The sequence below is a fragment of the Scyliorhinus canicula genome, chromosome 8 (genome assembly GCF_902713615.1).
Source record: "Scyliorhinus canicula chromosome 8, sScyCan1.1, whole genome shotgun sequence".
Taxonomy (NCBI): Eukaryota; Metazoa; Chordata; class Chondrichthyes; order Carcharhiniformes; family Scyliorhinidae; genus Scyliorhinus; species Scyliorhinus canicula.
In genome coordinates, this window is record NC_052153.1 from 45,706,527 (window position 1) to 45,726,247 (window position 19,721).

A 19,721-nucleotide genomic window follows, 5' to 3' on the forward strand; every position below is an offset into this window, starting at 1 on the left:
GTAGGACTTGGTTCGATTGGTTGGCTGGTGGCCAATGAATTTGTCAAAAGGCCGTATTCTGCCCGGTAACAAGTGGTGATTGAGACCTGTCTGGGTGGCCTGGATGCTCAGAGGAAAGGACCTGCTCTCTCTTCTCTCTATCTCCAGAGAAGTTGCATAACTATAGAGACCTGAATGACTCTACAGTGAAATAAATTGCAGATTGAAAGCAAAAAGTTTGAACTGGCAGCCTACATTGAAGGAAGGTATGCTAGAAGACAACCATCTCCTTTTATTTATTATTTTTCACCCCTCTTTTCCCCTCTGTGTCTTTCTGTCTTGTGTGTCTGTCAAGAGTGGGGTGAGTTTAATTGGCGGTAGGATTTAATAATAGTTAACTTGTTGTATTTGCTGCTAATCTAATTAGATATATATTATTATTTATAATTGTTATATTGAGCCTCGAGGATAAAACAAAGCTAATTTTGGACTGGGGCACAAAGGTCACCAAGCTAGAAAGCTTCAGTCTTGTGTCGGGACTGCGCTCAAGCACGTTCCTCCTCCTTACTTTCTGCCCCACAAGTGTTGAAAATCTAATCTCATAATTGTATGTTGTTGGGAATTGCTGCATGTGCTTCAGAGCCAATTGGAGATTAGCATGTCTGTAGTTGTCTAGGCCTGGGTTCTCTTGAGGAGGTGATTCTCCAAGTGGTCCATGGGCATCAGGGTCCTCCAGGTGGTCTGTGAGCTGCTTTGATGGGAAATGTTTGACTGACCTTTGGCTTCACAATGCAATCCAAGTATCTTGGGACTCACCGACATGGTTCTGAAGCACATGCTGCAATTCCCAACAACATACAATTATGAGATTAGATTTTCAACACTTGTGGGGCAGAAAGTAAGGAGGAGGAACGTGCTTGAGCGCGGTCCCGACACGAAACTGAAGCTTTCTAGCTTGGAAAGACATCGCCTCATTGGCGTCTCAACAAAGGCAGTGCCAATTGTGCACCGATCCACAATTAACTTTGAGTCCATTGGGCGTGGGGATAAATCAATTGGCAAAACGTTTTTTTTTATCAGTGGCAAGAGAACGCAGGTGGGGGTATGAATGCCAGGTAGTCGGTGGGGTCTTTTGCCCTATCTCAGTGGTTTGTGGACAAACGTGTTTGAGAACTACAGCTTTAGGGGACTGAGACTGAGCTGAAAATTAAGGGCCAATTTTGTGAGTTTTGCGGCCTGGGTGAAAGGGGTTTAGAGTTGGATTAGGTCGAGAGATGGCTTGTTGGGTGAACTTGCTGACCTGTACATCATGCAAATGGCAAGACAATGATCCACAAAGTGGATTGGATGACAACACGGAGTGCTGCAATCACACTTTATCAAAGGTTTGGCAGTTTTGGGGACTGAGAACGAGAAGAACTCTATCAATTTTGACTGTATCAAGAGAAAATTATGAGGATCTGTGTTGGCAAGGTCCATTGAGTTTCCATCAGTGTTACCTTGAAAGATTCCCTGGTGTAGGATGTCAAAATTACAGAAACTTCTGCAGCTGACCAGAAAGAAGGGGAAGCAGTGGTGTAGGGATATTGTCACTGGACTAGTGAACCAGAGACACAAAGAAATGCTGTCAGGACCCATGTTCAAATCCCTCCACCGCAGATAGTGAACTTTGAATTCAATAAAAAATCTGGAATTTTAAAAAGTCTAATGATCACCATATCAATTGTCGGAAAAACCCATCTTGTTCACTGGGGTAGCACAGTGGGTAGCACTGTTGCTTCTCAGCGCCAGGGTCCCAGGTTCAATTCTTGGCTTGGGTCACTGTCTGTGTGGGGTCTGCACATTCTCCCAATGTCTGCGTGGGTTTCCTCCAGGTGCTCCGGTTTCCTCCCACAAATCCCGAAAGACGTGCTGTTAGGTGAATTGGACATTCTGAATTCTCCCACTGTGTACCCGAACAGGCGGCGGAATGTGGCGACTCGGGGATTTTCACAGTAACTTCATTGCAGTGTTAATGTAAGCCTACTTGTGGCAATAAAGATTATTATTATAATGAGAAGGCGGAAGGAAAGGTAATCTGTACAATGTGTAAACAAAGTGCAATCCTAAAGATCGCATTTGGATGGCAGGGGAGTGCAATTCGGGATCTGGCACCCCAGCACTCATCATAACAATTACACAGCCTTTCATCTGTTCACCATGGCTGGATTTTATTTCTGGTCCCTGTCTCTAACCCGGGTAGATGTCCTCCCATCTGATCCCTGAATTGACCGATTTACAGACAGTAGTGTTCAGGAAGGCATTGAAATTGTACAAAATAATTGCGGAATCCTACTCTTCATTTAGTGCACATCTGCGACTTGTCAGGGCGCCATGCTTCCTCAGGGTTTCGGTGAGCTCCACGTACAGTCTGTCAGCAAATTGCAAAGGGATTCCTTCCCATACCAGGATCAGGACGATAACCACCGCTGTGTCGCAGGAATGGCCAGCTCGCTCTCGAACCAGGCAAAGCAATTTCTCTTCGACACAGCTTCGCCGAATCACCTGGAGTCACCAACACAAAAAGGAACAATGATTGAATATTCAACCCTCCATCCACACAGCCTTCATTTCAACTCACTGCTATCCCTTGGGAACATGAGTCGGCCGTTCAGCCCCTCAAGTCACTTCACCCATTCAATTAGATTGTAGCTAATGTACATCTTATCTCCAACTGCCCACTTTTATTTCAACACTTAATCTTAAGCTTCAACTATTATTAATTTTTTTATCTTGCGGACATGAAACAATATTTTTCATCAAATACATGATAGCCAAAGGCAAAGGAAGGCTAGATGGCGGTGATTGTAGATTAGGAAAGTTCCTTTATGCATGGAATACACTACCCAAAAGGCTGGTGCAAGCAAATTCAATTAGAACTTGTCAAAGGTAATTGAATACATACTTGCAAAGGACAATTTTGCAGGGCTAAGGGGGAAGGACAAGGGAGTTGGACAAATTTGATAGCTTTTTCAGAGGACTGGCATAGACAAGATGGGTCAAATGGCTTCTTCCTGTGCGTGGAAATGTTATGGATTAATAACTCTCTTTTCACTGTGTCAACATCTCAGAACTTCATAATCAGTAATTATTCCTTTTTAAATAGATGCTATTTTGACAACTTAAACATATTTTCTGTTTCTCATTCCAAATGTAATGTTTGTTTTTATGTGAGTAATATGCATCCTGAAAAGAAAATTAAAAGGTTATGAAGGAGTGAACAGTGGATTTGGACCAGAAAGCTCATGTTCATACCCATGTTTTTGGGCCTGGGCAGAGGCCAGTGATAGAGGCTTACTTTCAGATCCCTCCAAGACACAACATTATTTACAAGTCTGGAGTGTAGCGGTAAACTCCAATAATCACCTGGATGGGTGTAACTGGAGAGTCTCTCCTTCTGATAGACACTTCACTTTATCCACCCCGTAATAGTGCTCAATGTTATTTCCATGGAAATCAGACAGCAACTTCTGATGACTGCTCATGAGTAAATATGGGAATCAGGAAGTGATTGTTATGTCTCTCCAGAAGCTGCACTACAACAAGTGGCTGAGAGACTTGACAATTGAAATACATGGATGTGTGAACTTTATTTTATTTATAATCTTTATTGTCACAAGTAGGCTTACATTAACACTGCAATGAAGTTACTGTGAAAAGCCCCCAGTCGCCACATTCCGGCGCCTGTTCGGGTGCACAGAGGGAAAATTCAGAATGCCCAATACACGCAACAGGCATGTCTTTCAGGACTTGCGGGAGGAAACCGGAGCACCTGGATGAAACCCACGCAGACACAGAGAGAACGTGCAGACGCTGCACAGACAGAGACCCAAGCCGGATCGAACCTGGGACCCTGGTGCTGTGAAGCAACAGTGCTACCGCGTGCAACATATACAGACTAAACTCTCCAGGAATGTTGGGGCTTGTCCATTCCTGAGTAATCCAGTCTTTTAACTGTCTACTGCTTATTTATTTATTTTTTAAAATTTAGACTACCCAATCATTTTTTTTCCAGTTAAGGGGCAATTTAGAGTGGCCAATCCACCTAACCTGCACATCTTTGGGTTGTGGGGGTGAAACCCACGCAGACATGGGGAGAATGTGCAAACTCCACATGGACAGTGATCAGGGCCGGGATTCGAACCGGGTCCTCAGTGCTAACGATTGGGCCATATGCTGCCCTTGCTAATTCTTAATTATTGCGAAACACCCTTTCTGCCACTGAAAATTAACTTTAATCATGGTGTCTCATTCTTCAGATATTAATCATTGTTGGAGATTTTAAGAATAAATACATAACTTTTAATGTTCTGGCTCATTAATTTGTCTATCCTAATACAATTTTCCTACGACCTTTAGGCTGCTCTCGCTACCTGGTTTGACACTCAATTCAATATTCTAACTGACATTTCCTGGTTCAGACACTGCGCTGCTCATTTACGAGTCTTCTGATACTCTGTTGGTTGCACTGTTTACTTGGAATTGAAGTGTTCCTTAGATGACCCTGCATTTTTTTTGGATTGTTGGTTAACAGGAATTTCCAGTGTTATAGCCATTGTAAAGTCTATGGACAAATGGAATTGGAAGGAACAACTAGCACCATTCATATGCCTCTCATCACAAAATCCACCCTCGAGTTGACAGTTGAATTCAAATCAGTAGAGACAGTTGCGCCTTGTCACATATCACAAGTGTTAGAGAAATGAAGTTGTTTGAACAACTCACCCATTTTGCAATAGGACATCCTTGACTGCTTTTGCCCTCTTTTCCTGTGTAAATTATTTTCTCTATTCTGATAGCACTGCCTTTCTCACTCAACCTAGGGGGGGGGGGGGGGGGGGGGGGAAGCATTATCCCAAAGATTAATCAACATCACAGAATTAGAAACATCATTTATTGAGAGTCTAACATTCAATTTTCAACCTTCAGTATCAGCAGGAGTTTGGAATATACAAGTATCCAGACAGCAGTGGAATTTGAGTCACTATCCCAGAGCTCTACAATGCACATTGCTTGTGGACTGTACTCCATGTATTTCTGTGTTTGGGTGTTGTTTTGAACACTTGTGAATACAGGACTGAGGACACATATGTACAGGCAGAATCATCACCTTGGGCGATCCCATCACACAGCAAGCATCTATCTTTTCATGGGATCACATTTACAGCAAGGCTTGAGACCCAAGTTGACCCAACCTCCAATTTTTGTGGCATTGTAATGTCAGCTCGCATCTGAAGACTGCAGTGGAATAGGAAAAGCATGGGAAGAGAAATTTGCTCCTGGTTTACTGAGTGTGAATCTCAGGAAGGAGGATAGGGTCTGATGCACTTCTGGCAACCGTTTCACCTCTTCCCATTCTTTTCCCACTCCTACTGACGCACTGAGTTTAAGCACTGGAAATGTAATTGCTGCTACACAAGGAAAGAAGATACAGGAGGCAAAAAAGTGTCCTGAAGGAGATATTCTGAATGAGCAAAAGATACTAGGAGGCAAAGAACAAATTGCTGACATCCTTTAGACATCCTTGATCTTCCAATTACAGGAACCACGAGCAAATCAGGCAAAGCGACAATGTTTACTGAGTCACATGGACTTCATTACAGGTTCTTCCAATAATATGGAAAAAAATCTAACTTCAAAAATATTCCTATAAATAGCTATGGACACAACCATTATGTCAGTTTAGCATAGTTGGCAGCAGCTTAAACTCTGAGTCAGAAGTTCATGACTTCCAACTTTCACTCCAATGTGAGCATAGGATCCAGGTTTACTCTACAGTGCAGACTTTTGAATGGTTCATTAAATCAAGGCTCCGCCCGCCCTCTTGTCTGTAAGTAAAAACATCCCTTGGCAGCCAGGCCTTGATGGCCTGGCCGATATTTATTCCTTCATAAACGGATTATCTGTGGGATCTTGCTGTGTGCAGTGTTTTTTTTAATGCATTTCCCACATTAAAAACAGTGACTACACCTGAAAAGTGTTTGGGGGGCATCCTGAGGTCATGAAAGGTGTAAGATAAATGTAGGATCTTTCCTTTTCTTTATTTGAAAGAACATGTGACCTCAGTGTACCAAACTGTTACTTTAGGTTAACACTGTCAGCTGGGCTTGACTGGGACCTCAATTTGCCTCTGATTCAAAAAAAAAAAAAAAATTTTGAGTACCCAATTCATTTTTTCCAATTTAAGGGGCAATTAAGTGTGTCAAACCACCTACCCTGCACATCTTTGGGTTGTGGGGGCGCAACCCACCCAAACACGGGGAGAATGTGCAAACTCCATACAGACAGTGACCCAGAGCCAGGATCGAACCTGGGACCTCAGTGCCGTGAGACTGCAGTGCTACCACTGCGCCACCGTGCTGCCCTCATTTGCCTCTGATTTTGCTTTGTTCTCACATTTTGCCAGCCAGCATTAGCCGGCTGTGTCGTCGGCTGTAATTTACACTAACATTGTGCTAGGCTTAGCATTAGAAAGGAGAAACAAAGTACAGAACGGTTTGGGAGACAGTGTTAATGCTAGACTAAGAAATAGTTTGAGGTATTAGGTGGGGTCAGTCTCGGAGAGAATTCAGTAAGATTGAATTCAGGTTTATGCTGCTTGAATGTAAGCGCAATGTGTAAATAATGTTGGTGAGCGGCAGGTGTGCATTGACACATAGGAATATGATGCCTTGATGAGCCTCAAAGGATCGAACTGGGCACTAAATGTTCCTGGATAACAGATGTTCAGGAAAGGTAGGGAAGGTAAGAAAGAAGGAGAGGTATTAATTCATTAAGAATAATATTACACGGCTGGAGGGGTTAAGGACCAAATCTATTTGGTTGAAGTTAGGAAACAACAGAGGTAGCGTTATATTGCTGGGTGTGATCTATAAGCCACGAGCTAGTGGAAGGAAATGAATTTGTGGAGCAATTAAAGAGAACTGCAAGAACAATACAGATCTACTCCCATTTGGAAGCAAGTGGACGTATTAGCGAGAGGCAGCACAGTTTTGTGAAGGGGATGTCGTATCTCACTAACTTGATAGAGTTTTTCGAGGAGATCACAAAAATGATTGATGCAGGTAGGGCAGTGGATGTTGCCTATATGGACTTCAGTAAGGCTTCTGACAAGGTCCCTCATGGCAGACTTGTACAAAAGGTGAAGTCACACGGGATCACAGGTGAGTTGGTAAGATGGATACAGAACTGGCTAGGTCATAGAAGGCAGAGTAGCAGCAATGGAAACGTGCTTTTCTGATTGGAGGGCTGTGACTAGTGGTGTTCCGCAGGGATCAGTGCTGGGACCTTTGCTGTTCATAGTATATATAAATGATTTGGAGGAAAATGTAACTGGCCTGATTAGTAAGTTTGCAGACGACACAAAGGTTCGTGGAATTGCAGATAGCGATGGGGATTGTCACAGGATACAGCAGGATTTAGATAGTTTGAAGACTTGGGCGGAGAGATGGCAGATGGAGTTTAATCTGGACAAATGGGAGGTAATGCATTTTGGAAGATCTAATACAGGTAGGAAACATACAGTGAATGGTAGAACCCTCAAGAGTATTGACAGTCAGAGAGATATAGGTGTACAGGTCCACAGGTCACTGAAAGGGTCAATACAGGTGGAGAAGGTAGTCAAGAAGGCATACGGCATGCTTGCCTTCATTGGCCGGGGCATTGAGTATAAAAATTGGCAAGTCATGTTGCAGCTGTATAGAACCTTAGTTCGGCCACACTTGGGAATATAGTGTTCAATTCTGGTTGCCACACTACTAGGAGGATGTGGAGGCTTTAGAGAGGGTGCAGGTGAGATTTACCATGATGTTGCCTGGTATTTAGGGCATTAGCTATGAGGAGAGGTTGAATAAACTTGGTTTGTTCTCACTGGAACGATGGAGGTTGAGGGGCACCTGATAGAGGTCTACAAAATTATGAGGGGCATAGGCAGAGTGGATAGTCAGAGCCTTTTTCCCAGGGTAGAGGGGTCAATTACTGGGGGGGGCATAGGTTTAAGGTACGAGGGGCAAGGTTTAGAGGAGATGTACGAGGCAAGTTTTTTTACTCAAGAGGGTAGTGGGTGCCTGGAACTCGCTGACGGAGGAAGTGGTGGAAGCAGGGACGATAGTGACGTTTAAGGGGCATCTTGACAAATACATGAATAGGATGGGAGTAGAGGGATATGGACCGCGGAAGTGTAGAAGATTGTAGTTTAGACAGGCGCAGGCTTGGATGGCCGAAGGGCCTGTTCCTGTGCCGTACTTTTTTTTGTTCTTTGTTCTCGTTATAATAATGGAGGACATCAATTTTCTTAATATCGACTGGGATAGTAATAGTATTAAGGGGATTTAGGGGGGGGGGAAGTGATTCTGAAAATGTGTTCAGAAGAATTTTCTCGAGCAGTACATTTCTGGCTCAAAGAGGGAGGAGACATTGCTGGATCTGGTTCTGGGAACGAGGTGGGTCAAGTTGATTAAATATCAATAATGGGAATATTTAAGAAATAGTGATCATTATATCATAAAGTTTAGGTTAGCTACGGAAAGGAGGCACAATTTTAACGTGTTGAGAATGGGACTGTCCCAGAAATGAAAGCAAATTGGAATCAAATATTGGTAGGGAAACTATGAGGGAACAATGGGCTGCCATTAAACAGGAGAAGTTTCAGGTTCAGTTGAGCTACGTTCCTTCAAAAGGGAAAGATAGGACTAGCAAATCCAGAGCTCCCTGGATGAGGAAAGAGATAGAACAGGATTTTCCCAAACTGTGGGTATGGTCACAAGATTACATTTTAGGGATTGTGAGCTCGAGGTAGTGGTGGCCTTGGGGGGCCCCTTTATGCTCCCTAATTTTTTTCAGTGGTGGCCAAGACGTGCTTGTTAGGTGAATTGGATATTCTGAATTCTCCCTCAGTATGCCCGAACAGGCGCTGGAATGTGGCGACTAGGGGATTTTCACAGTAGCTTCATTGCAGTGTTAATGTGAGCCTACTTGTGACAATAAAGATTATTATTATTTGAGGCCAGATTGCTGTTCCAAGAAAGCCAGAGAAAACATAGGTGCTTTTTATTTAAAAACAATGTAGTTTAAACAGTTCCCTGATCTCACAGCTCTCCATCCATCCCCCTTGGCCCCCACTTCTCCATTCCTCCACTTAGCTCACACTCTGGTGGGGTCACAGTCATTTTCAAGCCTCAAAATGGGGTCACAGTGGGATAAAGGTTGAGAAGCACAGAGACCGAGAGGAAGGTGAAACAGTAAAAAGAGGCCTTCTAACATGTCAGGTTGATAATGCAATTTGAGAGCCAGGCTGAATACAGAAAGATCAGATGAGAAGAGACAAAGGAAATAGAAAAAAGCAAAGAGAGAGAATGTGAAAAGGCTGGAAGTTAATGTAAAAGGGAATCCACACAAAGAGAAAGAGGAGGCATGAGACCTACGTGGAAGCAGAGCTCATGGCTGAGCTGTTAAATGAGTACTTTACTTCTGTCTTTACCAAGGTAGAAGATGTTGCTAAAGTCATAATGGAAGAGGAGGTAGTTTGGATACCAGATGGACTAAAAAATGATATGGTGGAGATATTAGAAAGGATGCCTGTACGTGAAGGCTACTAGGTTCATCAGGACCTGATCAAATTCATGAGAATGGTTCTGGAAATGAAGAACTGCAGTTCTGAAAGTAGATGGAGCAGTTGGGGTTGCTTTTTTCTTGGAGAAAAGAAGGATGGGAGGAGATTTGAAAGAGGTATTCAAAATGATGAAAATTTATATAGGAGAAATTTTTCTCGCTCATGAAAGGATTGAGAATGAGGGGACACAGATTTGAAGCTATTGGTAAAAGAAGCAAAAGCTTTTTCACGCAGTAAAGAACGAAGGTCTGGAATGCATTGCTTGAGAGTGTGGTAGAGGCAGGTTCAATTGAAGCATTCAAAAGGAAAGTAGACTGTTATCTAAAAAGGAAGAATGTGCAGGGTTGCGGGAGAACGGCATAGACATAGATATAGAACATAGACATAGAACAGTACAGCACAGAACAGGCCCTTCGGCCCTCAATGTTGTGCCGAGCAATGGTCACCCTACTCAAACCCACGTATCCACCCTATACCCGTAACCCAACAACCCCCCCCTAACCTTACATTTAAGGACACTACGGGCAATTTAGCATGGCCAATCCACCTAACCCGCACATCTTTGGACTGTGGGAGGAAACCGGAGCGCCCGGAGGAAACCCACGCACACACTGGGAGGACGTGCAGACTCCGCACAGACAGTGACCCAGCTGGGAATTGAACCTGGGACTCTGGAGCTGTGAAGCGATTGTGCATCAGGCACTCAGTTATTTGCTCATTTGGAGAGTCGGTGCATATGTGATTTCATAGATTTCATAGAATTTACAGTGCAGAAGGAGGCCATTCGGCCCATCGAGTCTGCACTGGCTCTTGGAAAGAGCACCCTACCCAAGGTCAACACCTCCACCCTATCCCCATAACCCAGTAACCCCACCCAACACTAAGGGCAATTTTGGACACTGAGGGCAATTTATCATGGCCAATCCACCTAACCTGCACATCTTTGGACTGTGGGAAGAAACAGGAGCACCCGGAGGAAACCCATGCACACATGGGGAGAACGTGCAGACTCTGCACAGACAGTGACCCAAGCCGGGAATCGAACCTGGGACTCTGGAGCTGTGAAGCGATTGTGCTATCCACAATGCTCACAGTGATGAGCTGAATAGCTTCCTTCTGTGGTAACATTCCTATGATTCAGGTACATTTGAAGGTGCCAAGGTAAGTAAGGGTATAAATTGTGGAGATGCTGACCATAATCTTCCAATCCTCCTTAAATACAGGATGGCGTCACAGAGACAATAATCCAGGGCAAACTGAATAGTCGCTTGGACAAGTTTGGATTATTTAAAGAAAGCTAGCTCAAATTTCCTGGGCAAATCATATTTAACTAACCAGGGGCGAAATTCTCCGACCCCCCGCAGGGTCGGAGAATCGCCCGGGGCCGCCGAAAATCCCGCCCCCGCCGTGGCAGAAATACTCCGCCACCCGGGAATTGCCGGTGGCGGGAATCACGCCACGCCGAGCTCCCTGCGGCGATTCTCCAGCCCGCGATGGGCCGAAGTCCCGCCGCTGGGAGACCTCTGGCGACAGGACCGGTGGCGCGAGCGGACCCCCGGGGTCCTGGGGAGTGCCCCCCACGGTGGCCAGGCCCGCGATTGGGGCCCACCGATCGGCGGGCGGGCCAGTGCCGTGGGGGCACTCTTTTTCTTCCGCCACCGCCACGGCCTCCACCATGGCGGAGGTGGAAGAGAATCCCCCAGCGCGCATGTGCCGGTGGTGACGTCAAGAGGAAAATAGCAGGTTTCTCCATGGACGGCAACAGTACTACCATGTTAATGACTTAGACTTGGTTGTCCAGGACACAACTTCACAATTTGCAGCGGACACAAAACTTGGAAGTATTGTGAGGAGGATGGGGATCATCTTCAAGAGGGCATAGGCACGCTGGTGGAATGGACAGACTGGTGGAAGGTGCAATTTAACGTGGAGAAGTGGGGCATGATACATTTGGTAGGCAAAAAGTGGAACGGCAATATAAACTAAAGGGTGCAATTCCAAAATGTGTGCAGGAACAGGATGTGCACAATTACTGACAGGGTAGGTTAAGAAAGTGGTTAAAAAGGCATATGGGAAATGTCTGGAACCAGCTGAGGAAATATTTCAGGATAGGAGAGATAGCGGTGTTGCCGCCGTTGTGTGAAAACCACGGTTTCGAACCGGGGGGGATAGACGGTATGTATAAGAAATGGAGAGAAGTGGGGCTGGTTAAGGTGAGGGAGCTGTACCTGGAAGAGAGGTTTGCCAGTATAGAGGAACTGAAGGAGTGGGTAGAGCTCCCGAGAAGAAGAGAGTTCAGGTACCTGCAGGTAAGGGACTTTGCGTGGAAGGTTTGGAAAGGTTTCCCCAGGTTGCCAAGGTATACCCTGTTGGAGTAATTGCTGCTTCCGGATGTGGAAGGGGATGGCAGGATTGAGGACATATACAGGTGAAGATTAAGGAGAAGTGGTAGGGGGAGCTGGGAGTGGAGAAAAACTGGGGAGTAAGTAGTAAGGCGCTACAAAGGTTAAATGCGACCTTGTGCGCAAGGATGAGCCTGATACAGTTCAAGGTAATACACAGGATACATATGACTTCCGGAGGTGGCAGATGAGTGTAAAAAGTGTGGGCGGGGACCAGCGAATCACGCACTATTCTAGGGCTGCAAAAAGTTTGGAGAGTTTCTGGGTGGGAGTGTTCGCAGCGCTAATGAGAGTACTGGGGGAGGAGGTTAAGCCGGCCTTTTAGTGGCGACGTTTGGGATATTGGAGAAGCCGGAGCTGACGGAGAGGAGGGAGGCCGACGTTGTGGCCTTCGCCTGTTTGATTGCCCGGTATGGGGTTTTATTGGTGTGGTGGTTGGCAACGCCACCAGCCTGGCTGGGTGACTTATATTACTTTCTTCGGCTGGAAAAGAGCAAGTACGAATTAAGGGATTCGGTGGAAGGCTTGGAGGCAAGGTGGGGGATGTTTGTGGCTGTGTCAGAGGAGTTGTTTGGTGCGGGGTGGGTGAAAAGGGGGAAAATTTTGTACAAACTGTATAGTGGCTTGTTGGGGAGATCGCTCCCCGAATTGTGTATGTTTGGTAACCTTTTATGTAAGCTTGGAATAAAATTCATTTTTTAAAAAGGGCATATAGGATCTTGAGCTTTATAAATAGAGACCCGAGTGGGTTTCCCCATTCTGATCTGAGTCCAGAGTGTGACGAGCAGGCTTTAAATTGATGGCCGGGGCACAGATCTGGGAATCCTGCCCCTTTCCGAAGGCGAACATGTTCAATTGCTTCAGCGTGGGAAAGGGAGTGAATCAGGAGCTTCTCCTTGCATGCTGCTGGCCCAATACTGCCGGCACCATTGTGAAGATGGACGTTTCGGAACTTGCCTCAACTACTCCCATATGGTTGCAAATTCTGAGTTCTCACCGTTCTCTGGGTAAATACACTCCTGCTCATTGTCTTACTGCAAATATTGGTGACTATCTTATATTAAACCCCCTGGTTGTTTTTGGGACTCTCCCACCAATTGAAACACCTTGGGCGGAATTCTCCGCAAGGCCCGACTCTGTCGTGAAACCTGGGGAGGTTCACGACGGTGTCGGAAGCCTCTCCCGGCCCCCTATTCTCCCCAAACCGGGGGGATAAGCCAGGAAACTCGGCGGCCGGGTCTTGTCCCTGGCTTCAAGGCCCGGCGCGCCAAGAATGACGCCGCGGCGGTACCTAATGCGTCAGCCGCGCATGCGCGGGTTGGACAGCTCAAACCCGCGCATGCACGGTTGCAATCTTTCCCCTCAGCCGCCCCTCAAGACGTGGTGGCTTGATCTTGCGGGGCGGTGGAGGGGAAAGAGTGCGTCCCCTTGAGACGCCGGCCCGACGATCGGTAGGCACCGATCGCGGGCTAGTCCCCTCCCGAGCACGGTGGTGGTGCTCGATCCCCAATCCGCCCCCCCTAGGCCCCACACTTACCTGGCGCGCCATGTTCACGACGGCAGCGACCAGGTGTGGTTGCCGCCGTCGTGAACAGGTCGGGAACGGCAGGCCGCTCGGCCCTTCCGGGTCGGAGAATCGCGGGCCGTCGTGTAAAACGGCGGCCCATGTTTCTCCGAGCGGCGTGTTGGAAAACCGGACACACCATTGTTGGGGGGGGGGGGAGGGTGGGAATAGTGGGAGGTGCGGGAGCAGACCTCCCGCTATTCTCCCACCCATCGTGGCTGCAGAGAATCGCGGCCCCTATCTCAGGGTGTATTTTACATAGTTCCATTTCCTGTTCTCCAACCAAACTAATCCCATTTCCTTGCCTATTTTCACCTTTCCAGAGCAATTGTTAAGTGTTGTAATTGAAGGGCAGCACGGTGGCACAGTGGTTAGCATTGCTGCCTACGGTGCTGAGGATCTGGGTTTGAATCCCGGCCCTGGGTCACTGTCCGTGTGGAGTTTGCACATTCGCCCTGTGTCTGCGTGGGTTTCGCCCCCACAACCCAAAGATGTGCAGGCTAGGTGGATTGGCCACGTTAAATTGCCCCTTAATTGGAAAAAATAATTGGGTACTCTAAATTTTTTTTTTTTTTAAATAAAAAGTAAAAAATAAATAAAAAATAAGAAGTGTTGTAATTGAGCAAGCTTCAATCCCAATATGTGCCCAAGTTTGTCCTGAACTCACCCTTTCTGTACTTGACTGAAGACCAAGGCTTTCATGTGAAAGGAGTATAAATAAAAAGAGTAACACAGGCTTCCATCTTATCTGCTGCCAAGTCAGACAATATTCTTACATCAGAAAGTGTTGCCTCGAGCTAGAAATTGGTGATGACAACAATCCTTTAACACATCCAGGTTTCCACTTCTCCATTCAAAGACAAAACATGAAAGAACTACCAATCAATCAGCCAAACTCACACTCATCTGCACTCTTATGTTTCACTATTATTCATTAGCTCATCCAACTCACCATAAGAGTTCCCAAGCCCTATCCATTCACCAGCTGGTACATGTAAAGAGAGTCATTCTCTTTTAAAGACACACTTAGCTCTAGTCTAGTGAGCTCCTCTCCTAGAATATAAATGCTTCAAGCCAAGTAAATCAAAATGTGACGGCACAGATTTTACTCCCAATAAACGATCGGCGAGAAAGATTTCTGACAATGCAGGGATGATATCTGAGCATGCAAATTGACTTCCAGTCCCATGCTGTGCATTCAACCAGTGACTGGTCACCACTGCCACACACCACACTCACCAGAAAAGCTCTGGCAGTAACAAGCATTTTGATTTAGTGCTGAAGAAAAACATTCATCCAATTTAGCAAGTGCTTCTTTCCTGAAGATGTGTACATTGCAGTTACATAAAAGTGACATACGAGTACGGATGTTTATTGGGATGGGTCTTGTGAGCAGGGGGAGGAGTTCGGAGTTCCCCAGCATGGAGAATGGATGGATTCAAGAACCCAGCACAGATTGGATACAAATGGAGGAGGCATCCTGTAAAGGAACGACTATCCGGGCCCTGGCTACAGCAGCACTCCCATCCTCCTCAACAAGATACACAACGAGCCCAGTGGTATGGCCATGCAGAGAACGTGGACCCAGTTGAGACAACCCTTTGGGATAACTAAAATGTCCCCCATGGCTCCCATATGCAGCAATCACAGATCCCCCCCAGCCATGCTAGATACCACCTTCAAAAGATAGAGGCGGGACGGGAGCACACTGACGGTTGGTGACTTCCACATAGGGTGCAGACTGGCAACACTGGACAAACTGATGAGGAAGTGGAAATTAGTAACTAGCAAAAGGACAGGAAATGAGACACCTACAAATAAAACACTTCCTCCGCAAAGAGACAGTAGGGTACCCTAGGGCTTCAGAAACCACACTACAGTACTAGAGGACCTGGTAGACACAAGCAACGAGATGGGGGGGGGGGGCTCTGTGGGAAAATATACAGACAGCTACTGGACAGAACGCGAACACCACTGGGCGAGACCAGACAGAAATGGGAGGACGAACTGGGGACAGAGGTAGGATGAGGACTCTGGAGCAAAGCACTGAGCAGGGCTAACTCCACCTCCTCCTGCGCAAGGCTAAGCCTAATGCAGCTCAAAGTGGTGCACAGAGCGCACCTGACCAGAACCCGAATGAGCAGGTTCTTCCCGGAGGTGGAGGACAAATGCGAACGGTGCCAGAGGGGCCCAGCCAACCACACCCACATGTTTTGGGCTTGCCCCAAGCTTGCTGGGTTCTGGACAGCCGTCTCTGAGGCAATGTCCAGGTTGTGGGGGTGAGGGTGAAGCCATGCCCAATAGTGGCAATCATCGGGGTATCGGAGCAGCCAGAATTACACATGAGGAAGAGGGCCAACACCCTTGCTTTCGCTTCCATAATCGCACGCCGGAGAATCCTGATCGGCAGCACCACCCACGGCTACAGACTGGCTCGCTGACCTCTTGGAATTTCTCCATCTGGAGAAGATCAGTACGCCATCTGACGGTCGGAGGAAGGCTTCCTTGGTACTTGGGGGCAGTTTGCCAGCCTGTTACAAAACCTGTTCGTGGCCAGCAATGAGGAGTAAGTCAAGAATAAAAAAACAAGTTAGATGAGGAACCAAAGGACTGCGCAACCCGGGATGGGGGCAGATGGAAGATAGAAGGAAGGTGGGGGAACCACAAGAGAAGAGGAGGGAGGGGTCTTACCCCCCCCCCCCCCCCCTTTCCCGGAAAATAAAAGAAAAACACAGCTGAAGCCAAAGTGGGGTTGGGGGGGAGGGGGGAGAGGGGGAAGGAAGGGGGGAACAACGGGGAAGGAAGGGGAACTATAGACCGATCCTGAGGGCAGTGAAAGGTACATAGGATCAGTTAAATGAAGGATAAAATAAATCTCTGTACAACAAAGTACTGAAGAATGGCAAATGGTGCTGAAAACTGGACAGTCATCAGTGATCATCCCAACTCTGACCTTATGGTAGAGCTAAGCTGCTGAAGATGGTTGGGACTTAGACACCAACCTGAGGAACTCCTTCAGCAATATCCTGGTCTAGGATCAAGGACCTCCAACAACCACAATAGGTACCAAGAATTTTTATATATGTTCATTTAATTTAGGACTGTACCTGCTTTCCATTAGCTCTCGAATTTCGGCTACATTCCGGCCTGCTCCAAGATGTGTGTAGTAAGGACCTTCATCTTTTTCACTGATTTGTTCTGTTAATTTAAGAGAAAAAAAAATAACATTAGGCTATTCTTATCATTATTCCGATGAGGCTGTAACTATTGGTTGGCTTTATTAACAAAATATAACTAACAAAGGAATCATTAACCATATTAATCAACAGTAAAGTTTTGTTGACTGAATCCAACTGACAACAGAGAGAAAAAGAGACAGTAATGTCGTATTCTGCAGTCCAGATTCTAGGTTTACCCAAATCACTGAGGCAGAATGTTTTTGGTTTAAGCCCCACTACAGGTATTTGAATACACAATCTCGACTGATACTTCAGTCCAGTACTGAGGAGATAATAAACTAAATTGAAGTCCGAGGAAAAGTCATTGACATTTGATGTGCCAGAATTTTACACAGCAACAGTGGCTGAAAGGTCGAGGGCAAGCTCGTCTACACATGGCCGCATTACTCCACAACTATTTAATGTCCGTCGGGCTAATAATTGCCTCAGAGTGGGACTTTTGCATGCATCATGGAGGACATCCCATCACCAAGAGCTGCTAGCCAATCAAATGGCCGACAGCTCTCTAATCCCAGCAGCACCGCTGGATCGGTGAACACTGCTGGGACAACCGAGGAAGAGCTGCCACGGACTCAGACAAGTCTAGGATTTTGCTGGGCCCAGGCTGGCAGGCTTTGGCATAGAGGTTGGGCAGCCGGGGTCATCAGAGTAGGTGAGGGAGAAACAACCTTAGGGAGTGGGGGGTGTAGCAAGAGGGCACTGGCCACACGGTGTCCGAATAGAAGGCACCCCCAACTATTCAACGCACTGGTGAGGCCACACCTGGAGTATTGTGCACAGTTTTGGTCCCCTTATTTTGAGGAAAGATGTATTGGCATTAGAGGCAGTTGAGAGGAAGTTCACTAGGTTGATTCCAGAGATGAGGGGTTTGTCGTACGAAGAAAGACTGAACAGTATAGGTCTATACTCTCTAAAATTTAGAAGAACGAGGGGAGATCAAATTGAGGTTTACAAGATGATAAAACGTATAGATAAAGTAGGTGTGGAGTGGATGCTTCCTTTTGTGGGGCATTCTCAAACGAGAGGCCATGGTCTTAGGCTCAGAGGTAGCAAATTTAAAAGCTAGTTAAGGAGAAATTACTTCTCCCAAAGAGTTGTGAATCTGGAATTTGCTACCCCAGAGTGCGGTGGATGCTGGGAATAAATTTAAGGAAATATTAGACAGATTTTGTTTTAAATTAATTTTTATTCAAATTTTCAACAGATTTATTTAGACAGATTTTTAATTGGTAATGGATTAAAGGGTTATGAAGAATGGGCAGTGGAGTTAAAGCCAAAATGAGATCAACAATGATCGAATGGCAGAGCAGACTCAGGGGCCAAATAGCCTAATTTCGCTCCCATATCTTATGAACCAGGTTTTAACTGGCACCCTCGAGACTTGCCTTTGTCATCCAGCACTGCAGGCAGGTAAAATCCCAGCGGGTGGAGGCCCTTCAGTGACTAAGGGCAAGTGGGCTACCTGGTGCCTCCCTCAGAATTGGTGAAATAGTGGCAGCATGGAGGGAACAACCATGGCGCAACCACCATGCGCCCAGTTTTATACGCCCACCACCCTGCCTGCCAGCCCACTGCTGGAGTTGGGTGGGTGAGGAAGATGTAAATTCCACGTGGTAACTCTTTTCCTCTCCACACTTGCTGCTGAGTATTTTCAGCATTTTCTGTTTTTATTTCTGATTTCCAGTGACTGCAGTATTTTGCCTTGTGCATAGTTGTGTTTAATGGAGGCCCCATTTTTACCCTCGGGCACGCTCAAAACCTTAGCATTGCTGAGAGAAGTGCAGGGCAGATCTCACCAAGTCCCTACAAACAGATTACTTAGTCACTAACCTCACTTCTGTGGTGTCTTACTATGTGCAAATCATCTTCCCTAGAGTGACTACATGAGAAAAGTAATTTGTGGGCTCCAAAGCACTTTGAGATGTCCTGAGGTGGTGATGGGGCAGGAATGTAAGCTATTTTTATATAATCAGAATAGATTAAAAAATACAGGATATGTAAATGGAATATGACATCTGGTTTAAAGCAGCAATTTATTTTTAACCGCATCATATATTTGTGAGTTCTCAGCCCTGCCCTCGTTTAAAAGGACATACAAGTCAAATTTACTGTGTGGTTTTTCCAATACGGCAAATAAAAAGGGATTTAAAGATCGTGCAAACCACGAAAACTTTTTCTCATGCTGTAATGTTTGGAGAAAAGCCAGAATCCCCAAACCCTGTTTCATTGAAACAGTTGCCAAAAGTCATTCCCAGCAATAAGTCAGATGGACAATACTCTCCTGATTGCATTCAAAACTCTGACATGACTTTGGCAAAAGGAACTATCAGCAACTCACTCCCCCCTGCCTCAGTCATTTGCTGATTTTAAATTTCACCCAGATTTGACTTGAGGAGTTCAACCGCAACATTAGTCACTGCATCAGAGTGTGAAATAAATTGATCAAGGCTGCAAGATGTGTGTGTTGAGACACACTCTTCTATATTTCTGTTATAACCTGCCTGATTACCACTGGCTGGGGACTAATGGCAATCCCACAATCTTTAGTGAGAATGAGCTTCCCCAATGAGGGTGGGGGGGGGGGGGGGGGGGGGGGGGGGAGAAATCATTAACAGAGTCACCTGCATAAATAGAGCTGGCCAGTGTGGAACCAGCTAGAGAGGAGAGAGCATTAGTGGAATACTGCCGCTAATGTATATATGGTAATTGCAAATAAATATATTTCTTTTGATTCTACAAACTCGTGCTGGATTCTTCGTGACCTCACAAAACTAGCAACGACGGTTAAATTGGATAGCTGTTTTCACTGCTGAAGCCGCCTCCCTGGATTTTTGTTGGATACAGGTTGGAAGTTATTTTTCTGTTACGCCATGCCACTTTATGGAAGT

At 46.1% G+C, this 19,721-nt stretch overlaps 1 protein-coding gene across 4 annotated transcripts in view; it reads right to left on the reverse strand.

Moving 5' to 3' along the window:
- LOC119970213 (methylcytosine dioxygenase TET2-like) overlaps positions 1-19,721 on the reverse strand; it is a 174,336-nt gene that overhangs the window by 39,669 nt on the left and 114,946 nt on the right. For all 4 annotated transcript variants that reach the window (XM_038804468.1, XM_038804469.1, XM_038804466.1 and 1 more), the window contains 3 exons: positions 16,702-16,792; positions 4,744-4,837; positions 2,315-2,523 (listed from right to left, as the gene is read on the reverse strand). In XM_038804468.1, the coding sequence (XP_038660396.1) occupies positions 2,315-2,523; positions 4,744-4,837; positions 16,702-16,792 (394 nt within the window). The remainder of the gene's footprint in view (positions 1-2,314; positions 2,524-4,743; positions 4,838-16,701; positions 16,793-19,721) is intronic.